This window comes from Gossypium raimondii, chromosome 11, assembly GCF_025698545.1.
Source record: "Gossypium raimondii isolate GPD5lz chromosome 11, ASM2569854v1, whole genome shotgun sequence".
NCBI lineage: Eukaryota > Viridiplantae > Streptophyta > Magnoliopsida > Malvales > Malvaceae > Gossypium > Gossypium raimondii.
This window is the reverse complement of record NC_068575.1, coordinates 56,123,642-56,139,443: the sequence shown is the minus strand read 5'-3', so window position 1 is coordinate 56,139,443 and position 15,802 is coordinate 56,123,642. Positions and strand designations below refer to the sequence as shown.

At 35.8% G+C, this 15,802-nt stretch overlaps 1 protein-coding gene across 1 annotated transcript; it reads left to right on the top strand.

The window, feature by feature from the left end:
* Positions 1 to 205: 205 nt before the first annotated feature.
* LOC105802654 (homeobox-leucine zipper protein ANTHOCYANINLESS 2) lies at positions 206 to 5,996 on the top strand. The gene is made up of 9 exons (XM_012634424.2): positions 206 to 1,103; positions 1,231 to 1,451; positions 1,545 to 1,662; positions 1,758 to 2,441; positions 2,661 to 2,762; positions 2,847 to 3,059; positions 4,205 to 4,379; positions 4,459 to 4,826; positions 5,172 to 5,996. Exons 1-9 carry the CDS (start codon positions 921 to 923, stop codon positions 5,568 to 5,570), a joined length of 2,463 nt encoding a protein of 820 aa, XP_012489878.1. The 5' UTR covers positions 206 to 920; the 3' UTR covers positions 5,571 to 5,996.
* Positions 5,997 to 15,802: the final 9,806 nt, after the last annotated feature.

Genomic DNA, 15,802 nt, shown 5'->3' with positions numbered 1-15,802 from the left:
GTAACTCTGTCTCTTGTCAATGTAAAAAAAAATAAAAAAGGTGTAAAACAGGCTAAAAGGAAAAAAAAAGTTAGAAAAAAGATAACTTTTTTACTGCCAACCTCAGTGTTTTGAAGAGCAAAGAAAAAGAGTCAACCAACCTGTTTTTGGTGGTAAGTATATGTAAGGCTTCGAAGAGTCCACATAATGGTTTCATTATCTTCACCTGTTCCTTTTTCTTTTCCCCTTTTGAAAAAGGCTTGGGGTTTTCATTTTCCCTTTCATATGGCAGTTTTGGTTTTGTTGTTTGGGGAGATGACTTTCATGTCTTTTTGAAAAGCTTTATTTTAGTAGCAGTGTAAAAGTCAAGCATGCAGAGAAACGAGAAGATAAATAATACTAACATAACACTCTCAGCCATAAACTAGGGTTCCCAGTTACTATCTTTCAAACGCTCAGTCCATTGATTTTCAAGGCCTTGCCTTCTACTTCTCTTTTTCAGACATAAAACAAAAAACCCAGAAAGGTTTTCCTTTTTTTTCTTAAAGCGAAAGAGAGAGAGGGATAGAGAACGAAGAGCTAAGCTGTAACAAGCAGAAGGGGTTTTGCTTGAGCCTTCTTTCTCTTTCTTTCTCTCCATTACAATCACTTGTTTATAGAGAGGGACTGTGTGACATTTAGAGTTTCTTTGTTTATCCTTTTTGTTTCCTCTATTTCTCTTCCGTAGGTTTTCTTCTTCTTCTTTTTTTATGGATATGTTGGTTAGCAAATCTGGGTTCCATTCCATGAGAGTGTGAAATGAATCAAATCAGTCAAATGGGAGTGTAGTTAGAAAGAGTGCTTGTAAATTTTTTTTAGAGGAAAAAAAGAGAGAAATAAAAGTTGTACGCTTGATAGGTATAGAACAATAAAGAACAGGGAGAAAAAAAGGATATTATTTGATGAGTTTTGGGGGATTTTTGGATAACAGCACTGGTGGAGGCTTTGGGGGTGCAAGAATGGTTGCAGACATCCCTTATAGCAATAACATGGCCACCGGTGCTACTGCTATTGCCCAGCCTCGGCTTATGTCTCCTTCTCTTCCTAAGAACATATTTAACTCTCCAGGGCTCTCCCTTGCTCTCGTAATGATGACAGCAATGCTGTATTTATTGATTAATGAAAAGCTTTCTTCCTTTGTTTTTTCTTTTTTCTTGTTGTTGTTGCCTTTTTTGGTCGGGACTGATCTGGGTTGTGTGATATTTTCCGCAGCAACCGAATATAGATAATCAAGGAGATCATGGCAGCAGGATAATGCGTGAGAGTTTGGAGGGAAGTGTGGGGAGAAGAAGTAGAGAAGAAGAACATGAGAGCAGATCTGGGAGTGATAACATGGATGGAGCTTCGGGAGATGATCAAGACGCCGCCGACAAGCCTCCCAGGAAGAAGAGATACCACCGACACACTCCTCAGCAAATCCAAGAGCTTGAAGCGTATGATTTCATGTTTCAAAGCAAGCTTCTCTTTATTTTTTTGGAACCATCACCTTAACAAATTATTTTTGCCGTTCTTGGTTTTGGTTTTAGTCTCTTTAAGGAGTGCCCTCATCCCGATGAGAAGCAGAGATTGGAGCTTAGCAAAAGGCTTTGCTTAGAAACCAGACAGGTTAAGTTTTGGTTCCAAAACCGCCGTACCCAAATGAAGGTCCGTTTTAAAGCATCTCCTTCTTCTATTGTTCCTTTGGGGGGGGGGGGCTTTGTTTGTTATGCAAAGTTAAAAATATTATCTTTCTTTTCCAGACCCAATTGGAACGCCATGAGAACTCTTTGCTCAGGCAAGAGAATGATAAGCTTCGAGCTGAAAACATGTCTATAAGGGACGCTATGAGGAATCCCATTTGTACTAATTGCGGGGGTCCGGCGATTATCGGTGATATATCCCTTGAAGAACAACACCTTAGGATCGAGAACGCTCGTTTAAAAGATGAGCTAGATCGAGTTTGTGCACTGGCAGGCAAGTTTCTGGGGCGTCCCATTTCAACACTAGCCACTTCAATTGCACCTCCATTGCCCAACTCAAGTTTGGAGCTTGGAGTTGGTAGCAACGGTTTCGGAGCTTTAAGCACCGTGGCTACAACATTGCCTCTGGCGCCTGACTTTGGAGGTGGGATGTCAAATGCTTTGATTCCTGCTAGCAGACCAACAACTGCAGTGACTGGACTCGACAGATCGGTGGAAAGATCCATGTTTTTGGAACTTGCTTTGGCAGCAATGGATGAATTGGTTAAGATGGCACAAACTGATGAACCGCTTTGGATTAGGAGCTTGGAAGGTGGGAGAGAAATACTAAACCAAGATGAGTACTTGAGGACTTTCACTCCTTGCATTGGCATGAAATCCAACGGCTTTGTCACTGAGGCTTCTCGAGAGTCTGGGATGGTGATTATCAACAGTTTGGCCCTTGTTGAAACCTTGATGGACTCGGTGAGCCAACTGTATCTGTTTCACTTGAATTTTCTCAGTAGGACTAATTTGTAGGTTTGGATTTACTTTTTCCCTCTTTTAACCAATTTTTTTTGTTATATGGCATATGGTTGAGAAATTTCGGTCATTTCATTTTCTTCTCAGTTTTCTAGACGTTTGTGCCATGGGAACTACTAACTTTCAACTTCCTTCCCCCCCCCCCTTTTTTTTTTTTGATAGAATCGTTGGTCGGAGATGTTTCCATGTATGATTGCCAGAACATCAACGACTGATGTGATATCTAGTGGTGTGGGAGGAACCAGGAACGGTGCACTTCAACTGGTAAGTTAATTAATTTCAAGCCATAATTAATGCAAATGTCTATGTCATCATTCCTCAAATATAAACAACTTTTTGCTCAAACAGATGCATGCTGAGCTCCAAGTCCTTTCTCCTTTGGTTCCAGTTCGCGAGGTTAATTTCCTAAGGTTCTGCAAGCAACACGCAGAAGGGGTTTGGGCTGTGGTCGATGTGTCCATTGAGACCATCCGAGAAACTTCGGGTGCACCCTCATTTGTGAACTGCAGGAGGCTTCCTTCTGGCTGTGTTGTGCAAGATATGCCCAATGGCTACTCCAAGGTATACTAAATTACTAATATTATAATCTCTTTTTTCTGAAATTAAATAAAGTAGGAACTGGACTTTAGAAAAAAAAACATTTAATTTTTAAGAAAATACCAGGTCATGAAATCCACGGGAATTTGCATTCCCAAGCCCCAACTTTAGGGCTCATGCATCTAAAGAATCTTGTGCTTAATTTCTAGCGATTACTCAGTTTAACCCCACACTGTCAGTGCCTGGTTTTGCTTCAAACCAACTCATTAACTCCCCCTTACAGAAGAATCTGAACCTTCCTACACACTTATTTCATTGATTTTGATGCTTCTTCTGATGTTAAAAAAAAGTATTTGTTTAAAACTTCAAGTTTCAACGACTGGGTTTTTGCTTGAACACAATAAAATAAAGCAAATCGAGGTTAGCTTCCAATATTATATTAATGTAAATATATCAAAGGAAGCCTCCTTTACTCTTTTAATTTTGTGTACCTTTAACATTAATAAGCATCTCTTAAATGAATAAACTATTGATTTGATGTTTCTATTCCAATCTTTTGATTCTGCCTCGATTCTCCCATCTAGCCAGCTGCATTTAAGGCATGTAGCAGCGTATGACCTGGTTCCAGCCCCGCCTGATGTGCTTGTTTTCCTACTCTAACGAGGACCCTCTTGCCTTTTGTCAACATCCCATACACTAGCTATTTTGGTCGTATCCGAGGACCTCAGCCCTTTGATTTGAGTCCTCATCGCTACACATCTCGATGTCACACACACAACTTTGTTCCTTCAAAATCTTTAAAAAAGTTTATCATCTCCATTATTCAATTATTTTATTTTCTTCCATGTTTTCTAATGCCTCAATACAAGGGACAATGTCACAGTGAGAGAGATCCCATTTCTTTCATTGAGCCCAATCTTTGAGTCATTTCCAAGATTTGCCTCGTATTTTTCTATTGCGGAAATCAGTACTATTATTTTGTCAATAACGATAGCATACAAACGTCCACTATAGTAGTGGCTTTTTTTTTATTAAGATAATAATAACAATAACTCCTTTTTATAATGAGAAGGTTGAGGAATCATTATTATAGCAATGATTGTTAGTGTAATTAGTCAAAATTCTGCATGGAATTGCGACTGACGACATGTAATAAAAAAATTGCCCAGGTGACATGGGTGGAACATGCAGAATATGAGGAGAGCCAAGTTCACCAACTCTACCACCCATTGCTAAGATCGGGGATGGCCTTCGGTGCCCAACGCTGGGTGGCCACCCTACAGCGCCAATGCGAATGCCTTGCTATCCTTATGTCCTCCTCTGTTCCCACTAGGGATCATACAGGTAACCCATATATGTTTCCAAATATGGATTGACTTATTTATCCAATATATATATGGAAAGACTGATTTGTTGGTTGTAGGGATAACTGCAAGTGGGAGACGAAGCATGCTAAAGCTAGCCCAACGAATGACGGATAATTTCTGTGCTGGGGTGTGTGCCTCCACGGTTCATAAATGGAACAAGCTGAACGTAGGGAACGTGGATGAGGACGTTAGGGTAATGACCCGAAAGAGCGTTGACGACCCCGGTGAGCCACCGGGCATCGTGTTGAGCGCGGCTACTTCAGTTTGGTTGCCAGTGTCACCTCAAAGACTGTTTGATTTCCTGCGTGATGAACGGCTGAGAAGCGAGTGGGACATCTTGTCCAACGGTGGTCCCATGCAAGAGATGGCCCACATCGCCAAAGGCCAAGATCACGGCAACTGCGTCTCCCTCCTCCGTGCCAGCGTAAATATTCTCACGCCCTCCCCTTTCTTTCATTTTTATATTTAGTGCTAGTATTACAATTTTAAAAATTAAAAGTTAAAATCTGGCGAATTATTTAGTGACGAATATGACAACTGAAAAGACGACTCTCGAAATTTGGAAGTATCTATGAAGACAATTTAGAGAGAGTAATAAACGATTATTTAATTTTTCCCCTCTTTATCAACTTTTAAAAAGTCAAAGTTTTGGAGTGTTTTTTTTTTCTCTTTTCTGGGGCAGTTGTTGTAAACGTAGTGAGACTTGGTCCCAAAATACTACACAATTTTGTTTGAATTTGTGATTTTTTTTATTTGAGGGGGGCTGCAGGCCATGAACGCAAACCAGAGCAGCATGCTGATACTGCAGGAGACATGCATCGATGCGGCGGGATCGCTTGTGGTGTACGCGCCTGTTGACATCCCAGCCATGCACGTGGTTATGAACGGAGGTGATTCCGCTTACGTGGCTCTCTTACCCTCGGGTTTTGCTATCGTCCCCGATGGACCAGGCTCTCGTGGGCCTACCTCTAATGGGCAGGTTAACAGGAACGGCGGTGGTGGGGGCGGGGCTCAAAGAGTGGGTGGGTCCCTTCTCACGGTGGCTTTCCAAATACTGGTCAACAGTTTACCGACGGCCAAACTCACGGTGGAATCAGTGGAGACGGTGAATAATCTGATTTCATGCACCGTCCAGAAGATTAAAGCTGCCCTTCAATGTGAAAGCTGAGGAAAAAGGCTCACGTGATCCTGAGGCCAGTTTCTTTATTAGTTTATTTTTTTTGTTCTAGTCCATTTAAAAAAAAATTCAAAAGGAAGTGTGCTTTTACTGTTGTACTCCTTTGTGTGAGGAAGTCTTTGCGTGTAACTCAGTGGGTGTTGAGTCAAGAACGAACCGCGCTTGGAGACTCCTTGCATGGATCGTATATCAGGCTTGTGACTCAAGTGCAAAATGTAAGGGTGGTGGTTCGGGTATTGACTCTGGTCGACCCTTGAGATGGCTCAACATGGAAAATGAAAAAAAAAAAGTTAAAAAAAAAATCCAAGAACAAGGATATCTTCAACAGACAACTTCTTAGTTATTATTGTATTAAAAACATCTTTTGCTACGAGTTCAAATTGTCAAGCTCAAGTGCTAGTTTAATGATGGTATTAATATGAATCTTCAGTTTATCCAAATAACCAAGTGTTTCTGTTTCAAAACCTTATTACATGGTGTAGAATAAAAATATATGAAAGCTGCTCAATCTATTTTCAATGCAAAGGTCTTGTTATATACAGCTTAAACATAACTGCTAACTAACTAACTGAAAGTTAAATTAAAACTATATTACTAACATCCCCCTTCAAGCTGGAGAGTGTATGGAAAACAAGTCCAGCTTGGACAATATAATCTGAAAAGGAATAGCAGCAAGAGCTTTAGTGAAGATATCAGCTAGTTGATCCTTGGAAGAACAAGGAAGCAGTTTAACAACACCGGATAGCACCTTCTCACGAACAAGATGACAGTCAATTTCAATATGTTTAGTACGTTCATGAAATGTGGATTTGCAGCAATCTGAGGAGCGGAGATGTTGTCGCAAAACAAGGCAGTAGGACCAAAAATAGGTAAGTGCAAATCACGCAAAAGAAATCGAAGCCACTGAATTTCACAAGCAGTAAAGGCAAGTGCATGATATTCTGCCTCTGAGGAAGAACGAGACACAGTGGTTTGCTTTTTAGCCTTCCAACTAATAAGGGAATCACCATAAAACAGACAATAACCAGTCACAAAACGGTGTGTTAGAGGACAACCAGCCCAGTCAGAGTCATTAAAGGCTTTCAGTATAGGTGATGAAGAAGCAGAAAAGAAGAGACCAAAATCAAGGCAGTCGTTCAGGCAGCGAAGAACACGATGAGCAGCTTGCAGATGAGTGACTGTAGGTTGGTCTAAGAATTGACTCAACTGTTGAATTGCAAAAGCAAGACCAGGTCTAGTAGAAACCAGATACAAGAGTCGGCCAATAAGTTTCCTAAAAAGAGTATTGCCAGGAAGTAAATCTGCAAAAGCATCTCGAGGAATTTTGGTAGCCATTGGAGTCTTAACAGGCTTGCAATCTGAGAAACCAAAATCAGACAATATGTCTATAGTATATTTTCGTTGACAAAGGTGAATACCAGCAGAGCTGTGAGCAACCTCAAGGCCAAGAAAATACTTTAGATCACCCAAGTCTTTAATACTAAATGTAGAATCCAAAAAAGCTTTAACTCTTGCTATTTCATCCAAATGATCACCAGCCAGAATGACATCATCAACATAAACCAATAATGCAGTGAATGAGACATCATCCTTTTTAACGAACAAGGAGAAATCAGAACTGGATTGAATACAACCAAGAGAAGTAAGAGCTGATGTGAGCTTAACGAACCACTGTCGACTTGCTTGCTTCAGACCATATAAGGATTTTCGTAACTTACAAACCTTAGTGGGAGTTGATGAATCAAAACCAGGAGGTAAAAACATATAAACCTCTTTAGTCAAATTTCTATGCAAAAAAGCATTGTTAACATCAAGCTGGTGCAAAAACCAATTTTCAGAAGCAACAATAGCAAGTAACAAGCGAACAGTGGTAAGCTTGGCTATAGGTGAAAAAGTATCAAAATAATCGACACCCTTGGTTTGTGTGAACCCCTTTGCAACCAAACGAGCCTTATAACATTCAATAGAACCATCGAATCTATATTTCATTCGATAAACCCATTTACAACCGATTGCAGTCTTGCCTGGAGGTAAATCCATAATGATCCAGGTGTTATTTTGTTCAAGAGCAGAAATTTCAGCTTGCATTGCTTCTCTCCAATGAGAAATTTTACTAGCTTGTAAATATGTTGTAGGTATAGAAGAAGCACTAATGGCAAGAGTGAAGGGTGTTGTGCATCGAAGATGATTGATAGCAGCCTTGCTTAAAAAATAATGATATTGGTCTAAATAAGAAGGTGGTTTCCTAATACGAAGTGGCCTGGAAGGTTGTAAGGGAGCAAGAGGTGTAACCTGTGGTTGAGGTGGCAAATCATAAGTGATGGAGGAGTCAAAAACCAATTTTGGGGTGGAGGAATGAGATGGTTGATGAGAAAAAGGAAAGACTAACTCATGAAATATGACATTTCTTGAGACAAAGATAGCATGGGATAACAGGTCAAAAAGAATATAGCTTTTAACATTTGGTTGAAATCTAAGAAAAATACACTCACGGGCTCGAGGGTCAAATTTGTGACGATGGGCAGTAAGGGTTGTAGCAAAACTAAGATAACCAAAGACACGTAGATGTTGAAAGTTAGGCTTAGTTTGGTAAAGTTTTTCAAAAGGAGTAAGGTTAGCCAAAAGAGGAGTTGGGGTACGATTAATAAGAAACACAGAATGAAGGACAACATGTCCCCAAAAATGTTTAGGTAGACCAGAATGAAATAAAAGAGCCCGTGAAACATTAAGAATGTGTTGGTGCTTACGTTCAACAAGGCCATTTTGTTATGGAGTTTCAACACAAGAGGTTTGATGAATGATTCCTTTAGAAGCATAAAAAGCTGGAATAGCAAACTCACGGCCATTATCAGTTCGAATGACCTTAATTTTGGAGGAAAATTGAGTTTCAATAAGTGTGTAAAAATTTTGAATATGAGTACGAACTTCAGATTTGGCTTTCAATAGAATGATCCAATTAAAATGACTGAAATCATTAACAATGGTTAGAAAATAACGATGACCAGTAATAGAAACAACATCAGTCGGACCCCAAATATTAATATGAACAAGTTCAAATATTTTATTGGAAACAGAATTGCTTACAGGAAAAAGTATTTTCTTTTGTTTTGCCAAATGACAGGCTTTACAATTTGTAATGACCCAAAATTTACAAGCATCGGAAAAGTACATTATCGGGCCTCCGTCTTAGTAAACTGAGTCAAAAAAATTTTTTTTACTTGAAATAATTATGAGTTTAGTTAAGTTCTTAATTAGGTATTAATTGGGTGAATTTAGTTTAATTAAGAGAAATTAGGAAAAAGGATTAAATTGAATTAGAGGTAAAAGTTAAATTATAGATTAGTAGAAAATAAAAAGAATTAAAATGGCAATTAAGTCATTAACAAAAAAAAATAGGCGTGTAAGTGATAAAAATATGAGATTTTTATGTTATGTATATTATTTTATTATATAATATAATAAATTATATTAATTATATTATATTATATTATTATATATATTAAATAAAGTAAATAGATGACAAATGTATGGTAAAAATTGAAGTCATGTGTAATAGTAATAATTACATAGGTACACTTGTAATAAAAATAAATATGTGCTTAATTAATAAGTAAAAGATTTTTTATAATAATATATTATTAATGTTATTAGTTAAAATAAAAGAAATATAGAAAGGAAGTAAAACAAAAAGAAAAAGATACAAAAGAAGAACAGAATAGAAACAGAGAAAGAGACGAAAACAGGGAAAGAAAAAGGGGAAAGAAAAGAAAAGGGGAAAATTGGATTTTAAAGCTTCAAGCTTAATTGGTAAGTTAAATTTAGCCCTTTTTCTCTTAATTTTGATGATTTAGAAGCTTTAAAACAAAGTTTTGTTGAAATCAAGTGGAGGTTATGGAAGTTCATAGGTTTTTGAACATGATTCATTTTGAACAAGTTGTTAAATTAGGGGTTTAGTTGATAGAATTTCTAGTTAGAATAGATAAAAAGATTGATTTGTAAACTAAGTTATAAATTTTACATAGTTAGGATTAAGTTATAAAAGTCTTAAATTAGGGTTTAATTATGAATATTGAAAAGTAGAGTTAAATATGATAAGACATTAAGTAGAAAAGAAGTATGAATTAAGTTAGAAAAATAAGTAAGCTTAGTTAGAATTAAATTGGGAATAAGTAGGAATTGAATAAAATTTAATTAATATTATTATTTTTTTAATGTTGTAATTAATAGTAAAAATAATTATTATTTTCGTAGCTAACAAGGAAAACGAGGCATCGGCATCCAAAGGAAAAGAAAAGATCGTTGAGGAGTAAACGCGTATTCCGGGTTTGTATTACTATAACTTAAACTATTTACTAAATGCTATATTGAAATATATGTGAATTGAAATAATAGATGTTTTGAATTGTTTGAATATTTGAAATTGTGTGGAAATGAATTCGAAATTGGAAAAGTAAAATAATACCCTATTAACTTATCGGACTAGATTGGATACAAATGGCATGCCATTGGATTTGTGATGTGGTGATGAGATTTGTAGTTCGGCCGAGAAGATGATTATATTATTATATGCTTCGGTTTATCCGAAGAGGCATTTAATGCCTTATTGGTGTGTTCTGGAGGATTTAAATAATTCCGGGTGTGTTTAGGTTGGATATTCTAGTGTGTTTGGGTGGAATCCTCGTATATGTCAGAGTCCGAGCCTTGTTAATAGGGTAAATAATTGAAATGAAAATTTGAAAATGAAATTGGTTGATTTGACACTATAGAAAAAAAATACGAGAAAGAATGTATGAGTTAAATTATAAATTTAATTAGTATGTAAATATATATATATATAAATTTAAGATCTATGGAATGATATATGAATATGTATATTTAATTTAAAGTGATTTATAAGATTATGGTCAATATTTGAAATTTTATTATTAAATAGTTTAATTTATAGTAATACCACTGAGTATGAAATACTCAACGTCTGATTGTTCAGTGCATGAGTTGTAGAAGTCAAGTACTGTATCAGCATCCAAAACCAGACCCGACTTCAACAAATTTTGGTGATGTATATTTTCTTTTAGTAATGTGGCATGTACATAGGATGTGTATAAACGTTATTATGTTTTGAATATAAATAGTTAAAAATGTTAGTATTATAAATCTAAGAATTTTAATGAAAGAAATTTATCCATTCCAATTTAATTAGTACATTGATAAATTTAAATTGATATTGAATTAATTGAGTTTGATTAGAATGTATTTAGAATAGAAAATGTGAATGTGAAATGAATTGGTTGAATTGGTTATGTTTGGAAAAGTTATGGTTTTATTTGCAGGAGGTTTAATGTAAAAATAAGCAGAAATGCTGCCAAAATTTTTATAAAAAAAAAACCGAATGAAGTCAATTAGTAATGTTTATATGAATTTATGATTTATATATATTTTTTAATATGTTGGTTATTTATGATTTGTTTATTTGTAAATTTTTAATATGTCTGGTAATGTCTCGTAACCCTGTTCCGGTGACGGTTTGGGGTTAGGGGGTGTTACACAATTTACATTATTTGTCATGGTCAAAGAAGGAATGGAAGGAGAAAGCAACTTCAATCTAGAGTCAGAAAGGTGACCAAGACGATGATGCCAAAGGTGACATGAAGTGGTGGTAGCTGACAAGGCAGTGGGAACAGTAGTGGAGAAGGTTTGAGCTGGTGAGTCCAAAATATAAAGACCATGGAAAACGTTAGTTGTACCAATCATCTTCAAAGAGGGAAGGGCCTGTAAGGAGCAATAAGTTTTGTGAAAGGTAAATGAACAAGATAATGTCGCAATAAGTTTAGTGACAGATAATAGATTGAAAGCAAACTGAGGAACATAAAGGACATTTGTAATATAAAGGCTATCATTGAAAATGGCTGTGCTAGAAAATCGAGCACAAACTTTGGTGCCATTAGGAAGATTGATATACACAGGTTTAATTGAAGTAAAAGAGGCAAATAAGGATAAAGAATGTGTAATATGATCAGTCGCACCAGTATCTATGATCCAATTGTGTGATTGAAAGGAAAAGAGGTTACATGCAGATGTAGAAGGCATTTGATGTAAGGAAGAGGCAGTGTTGGTAACATAAGGTGGGGTGGTAGAGTTGGAAGATGGAAGCAATGCAAACAGTTGTTGTAATTGGTCTTGTGTCAAAGTAACACAAGAATCAGATAGCAATGTAGCAACAGATTGTGAAGGGTTCAAGGATTGTGCAGCACTACCATCAAGCACAGTGTGTGCACGAGAAGCCCGACCACGAGACTTATAACCAGGTGAATAACCATGCTTCTCATAGCAGGTATTAACAGTATGCCTGGATTTGCCACAAAAAGTGCACTGCGGTGAATCAGGAAGCGATTTTACCTGAGATTTCTTGGAAGAAGAATGTTGGCGCAGTGTGTTACAAACAAAACTTGAGAAGATCCAGCAGTAAGATGGAGTTCTTGTTGAATGACTAGAGAAAAAACTTTATTGATCGTAGGCAACGGATCAATGAGCATAATTTGAGAGCGAACAGCAGCAAAACGATCATGAAAGCCTTTAAGAAAACGAATAACATAGTCATTATCATGATATTTCTGAAGAGTAGCAAAAACACCACAGGAACAAGATGTTGGACAAGAACAGACAGGAATCGGTCGAAAATTCATCAACTCGTCCTAGAGAATCTTCAACTCAGTAAAGTAATCAGTGACCGAGCGATCATCTTGCTTGAAAGTAGAGATCTCTTCTTGGAGATCAGAAATGCGAAAAACATCTCCTTGAGAAAAACGTTCACGGAGATCACGCCAAACAACATAAGCAAAATCGAGCCAAAGAATACTATTCATGATCGAAGGTGAGATAGAGTGATGCAGCCAAGAAATCACCATAGTATTACACCTTTCCCAAGCTGGATAAAGAGGATCCGTTCTGAGCGGAACTGTGATTGTGCCATCAACAAATTGAAGTTTGTTCTTGGATAAAAGCGCCATTGTCATTGCTCGAGACCAAGAATGATAATTCGAGCTTGATAAGGCAGGAGAAACAAGAACTAAGGCTGGATTTTCATTTGGATGAAGGTAATAAGGACTAGAAGGTAGTGTAGGATCATAGAGTGCCATTGGAAAAAAAAATCGAAGAGACAGAGTGTTTGAGAAGCAAGAAAGTGCAGGAAAATACAAGAGAATAGAAAATTTTACATCTGATACCATGTAGAATAAAAATATATGAAACTGCTCAATCTATTTTTAATGCAAAGGTCTTGTTATATACAACTTAGAAAGGAAATAACAGAAACATAACTGCTAACTAACTAACTGAAAGTTAAATTAAAACTATATTACTAACACATGGCGGCTGGGCAAGTAAGGCCAACGCGCTGCCGGTGCAATTTAGATTGGGTTTGAGGCTTAAGTTGCAAATGGGCATTAAATGAGGAAGCATGTCCTCTCGTAGAAAGCTTTGCTTTTTTTTTTTTTTTTAATTAGGCAGTACGATTAATACAATTTGAACTTAGATCACTTATGGGACAATGAATACCTTAACTGGTTAAGCAAGCTTTGGTGGTTGGCATTGTCTAGTGTCTACGTGATAAATTGATAAGCCAATGAAACGACACCACGTTTTTGGAGGTTACTTGACTAAAAGAGAAGAGCCGAAATAGTAACAGCGTTTTTTGGATAATGATATGGTTTGTTTGCCAGCTTTGGTTAGCTTGGTTTGGTTTTTATGTGGGGGAACCTTGGGTCACAATCCAAGAACGATAGTTTTAAAGATGGCCATAAAATTTTGTTTTTTTTAATGCAAAAACTTTGGCTAGTATGAGAACAAAATTTTAGATATTAATAATTTGTTTTGATAAAAAAATCTTAAAATTTAAATCATTAATTCCATATGAAATTAAAATGGGAGAAAATTTTGAAATCCAAACAATAATGCATGTATAGCTGTCGAACTAGACCTGTCCATGGGCCGGGCCGGGCCGGGTTCGAGCCCGGGAAAAAATAATAAGCCCGAGCCCGGCCCGATTTTTAATAAACACAAAAAAAATATTTTAAAAATAAAAAAAATAAAAAAATATTTTTAAAGTATTTTAAAATTAAAAATTAAAAATTAAAAAAAAATATATATATTTATTATATTCGGGCCGGGCTGGGCTTAGGCCAAAAAAGTTGAGCCCGAGTCAGCCCATTTTTTAAACAGGCCTTGTTTTTTTGCCCAAACCTATATTTCAGGCCTATATTTTTACCCGAACCCTCCCATATTTCGGGCAGGTCGTCGGGCCGGGCCGGGCCGGGCCGCCCGGGCCCATGGACAGGCCTATGTCGAACTTACTAAAAGGCTATCCTTAAATCTTTCACATCAAGAGAGATAAAATGTGAAATTTGGACGTTTTGGGGTGACATGATTGTGGCTCGTCTTCATGCAATGATATCGTGGTCAGAAAGCTGCACCACCCTTGTCTGCTACTGGACACATAATTTAGGAACAAAATTAACCCCACAAATGAAGGAAAAAGCCACTAAATTGCCTACAGGGTTTACACATTCCCTTCTCCAAAATTCAACCCTAAAAGAGAATATTAAATTTCATTCCCATTCAGGGCAAAACAAAAATCAAACACGTTTAAGTATGAGATATTTTACTTTCTCTTGATAATCGTAAAAAAAGAAGAAGATAGTATGGCTTTCAAACATTTTTCAAATATCTTGCCTACTTACGTTGTAGCTTGTATTGAATTTATGTTTAATAAATTATTGATTTTTTATTTCAGTTAATTCAACGTTTTCCAAAAAATGTGTGAAGTAATAGGTAGTTGGTTAAATTGATTTTATAACTATATTAAAAACAACTAATGTTTTTACTTTTGTTAAAAATGAAATATTTAAACTATTATATTTAATTTTATCTAAAACTATCTATAATAATGTAAAATATTATATTAATAAAATTAAAATTATGAAATAATTAAAATTTAGTATTATCCTATTAAAAATTATTTTTATGAAACAATATAATTGTATATTTTCCCCGTATTTACAAAATTATATACTTATTTAAATTTTTTTAGTTTATCAAATAATATTTTAATATAATTTTAAGCCTAGATTTTAAAACCCGATATTGCTAAACTTCGGAAAAGGTGGTGTTTTTCATATTCTTAGGGGCTTCTGGTCCATAATTTTTAAGATGGCGCAACCATTGGACTGAGTTTCTGATGGGCCAACAATTGCATCGTGCCTTCCTTACAGCTTCTGTGCATAGCGAGCCTTCCCCTATTTATCATTACACACTTTATAATCATACATTATAATTATTTTCTTGGTACATCACTTTATAATTATAAAACATCATGATTTATCATCTTTATGCGTAGGAACGAAACTCATTTGCTAGATTCAAAATTGAGTTCAAAGCGGTCAAATATTTGAATGTAATAAAAAATATAATTTGAGTTTTCAACTTCAACTCTCGTCTTTGAATTTTTATATTATTTATACAAATTTTTTGCATAATTTAGAAAAAAACATGTATAGCTTATAGTAATGGTGAAGCCTAGAAAACTGCATAATTTAAGCGTAGTTTTTTTGTTGTTGTTGGCTTTTTACAGGCACATTCAAATTTCAATTAAAAAATAATCACGCGTAATGTTATTATATTATAAGAAAAACAAGTCTACACATAGACTGACCTAAACCCACAATAATAATAATAATAATAATAATAATAATAATAATAATAATAATAATAATAATATAAAAAGGAAATTAAAAATACATATTAGAGTCTATTAATTTCTGAATTAGAAGGAAATTAATATAAAATTTAACCGCCAAAAGATGCGTCAAAGATTGGTCAAAGTTCCCCCGAATATCCCGTCAAGGGGAAAATGAAAAATCTGTCTCAAGAACCTCCCTTACATAAAGGAGAGCTGTAATTACCTAAAAGTCCTTATTGTACCCGATCGTTGGATCTCTCTTTGTAAGGAATCGACGGATCATATTTCCCGTTTGACTGAAGTTAGCAATAGATTAGGCTTGTATGATTGGCTTTTGGTCCAGCTTTGACCAACGAAAAATCAAACCAGGAAAGACATTTGGTGGGTTTTATGGAACAAAAAAATTTCTATAGACAGAAAGTTTCCCTTTCCTTAGTTTTTTTTAAAAAAAATATATAAATTTTAAATTGAGTTTTGTTAGATATTCAAA

What these genes read in the sequence shown, in the direction of transcription:
- LOC105802654 (XM_012634424.2), top strand. Translation starts at nt 921, where the DNA reads ATGAGTTTTGGGGGATTTTTGGATAACAGCACTGGTGGAGGCTTTGGG. An exon ending in ACCGCCGTACCCAAATGAAG is followed by an intron (nt 1,663 to 1,757) that starts GTCCGTTTTAAA and finishes TTTCTTTTCCAG; the next exon opens with ACCCAATTGGAACGCCATGA. An exon ending in TCCCACTAGGGATCATACAG is followed by an intron (nt 4,380 to 4,458) that starts GTAACCCATATA and finishes TGTTGGTTGTAG; the next exon opens with GGATAACTGCAAGTGGGAGA.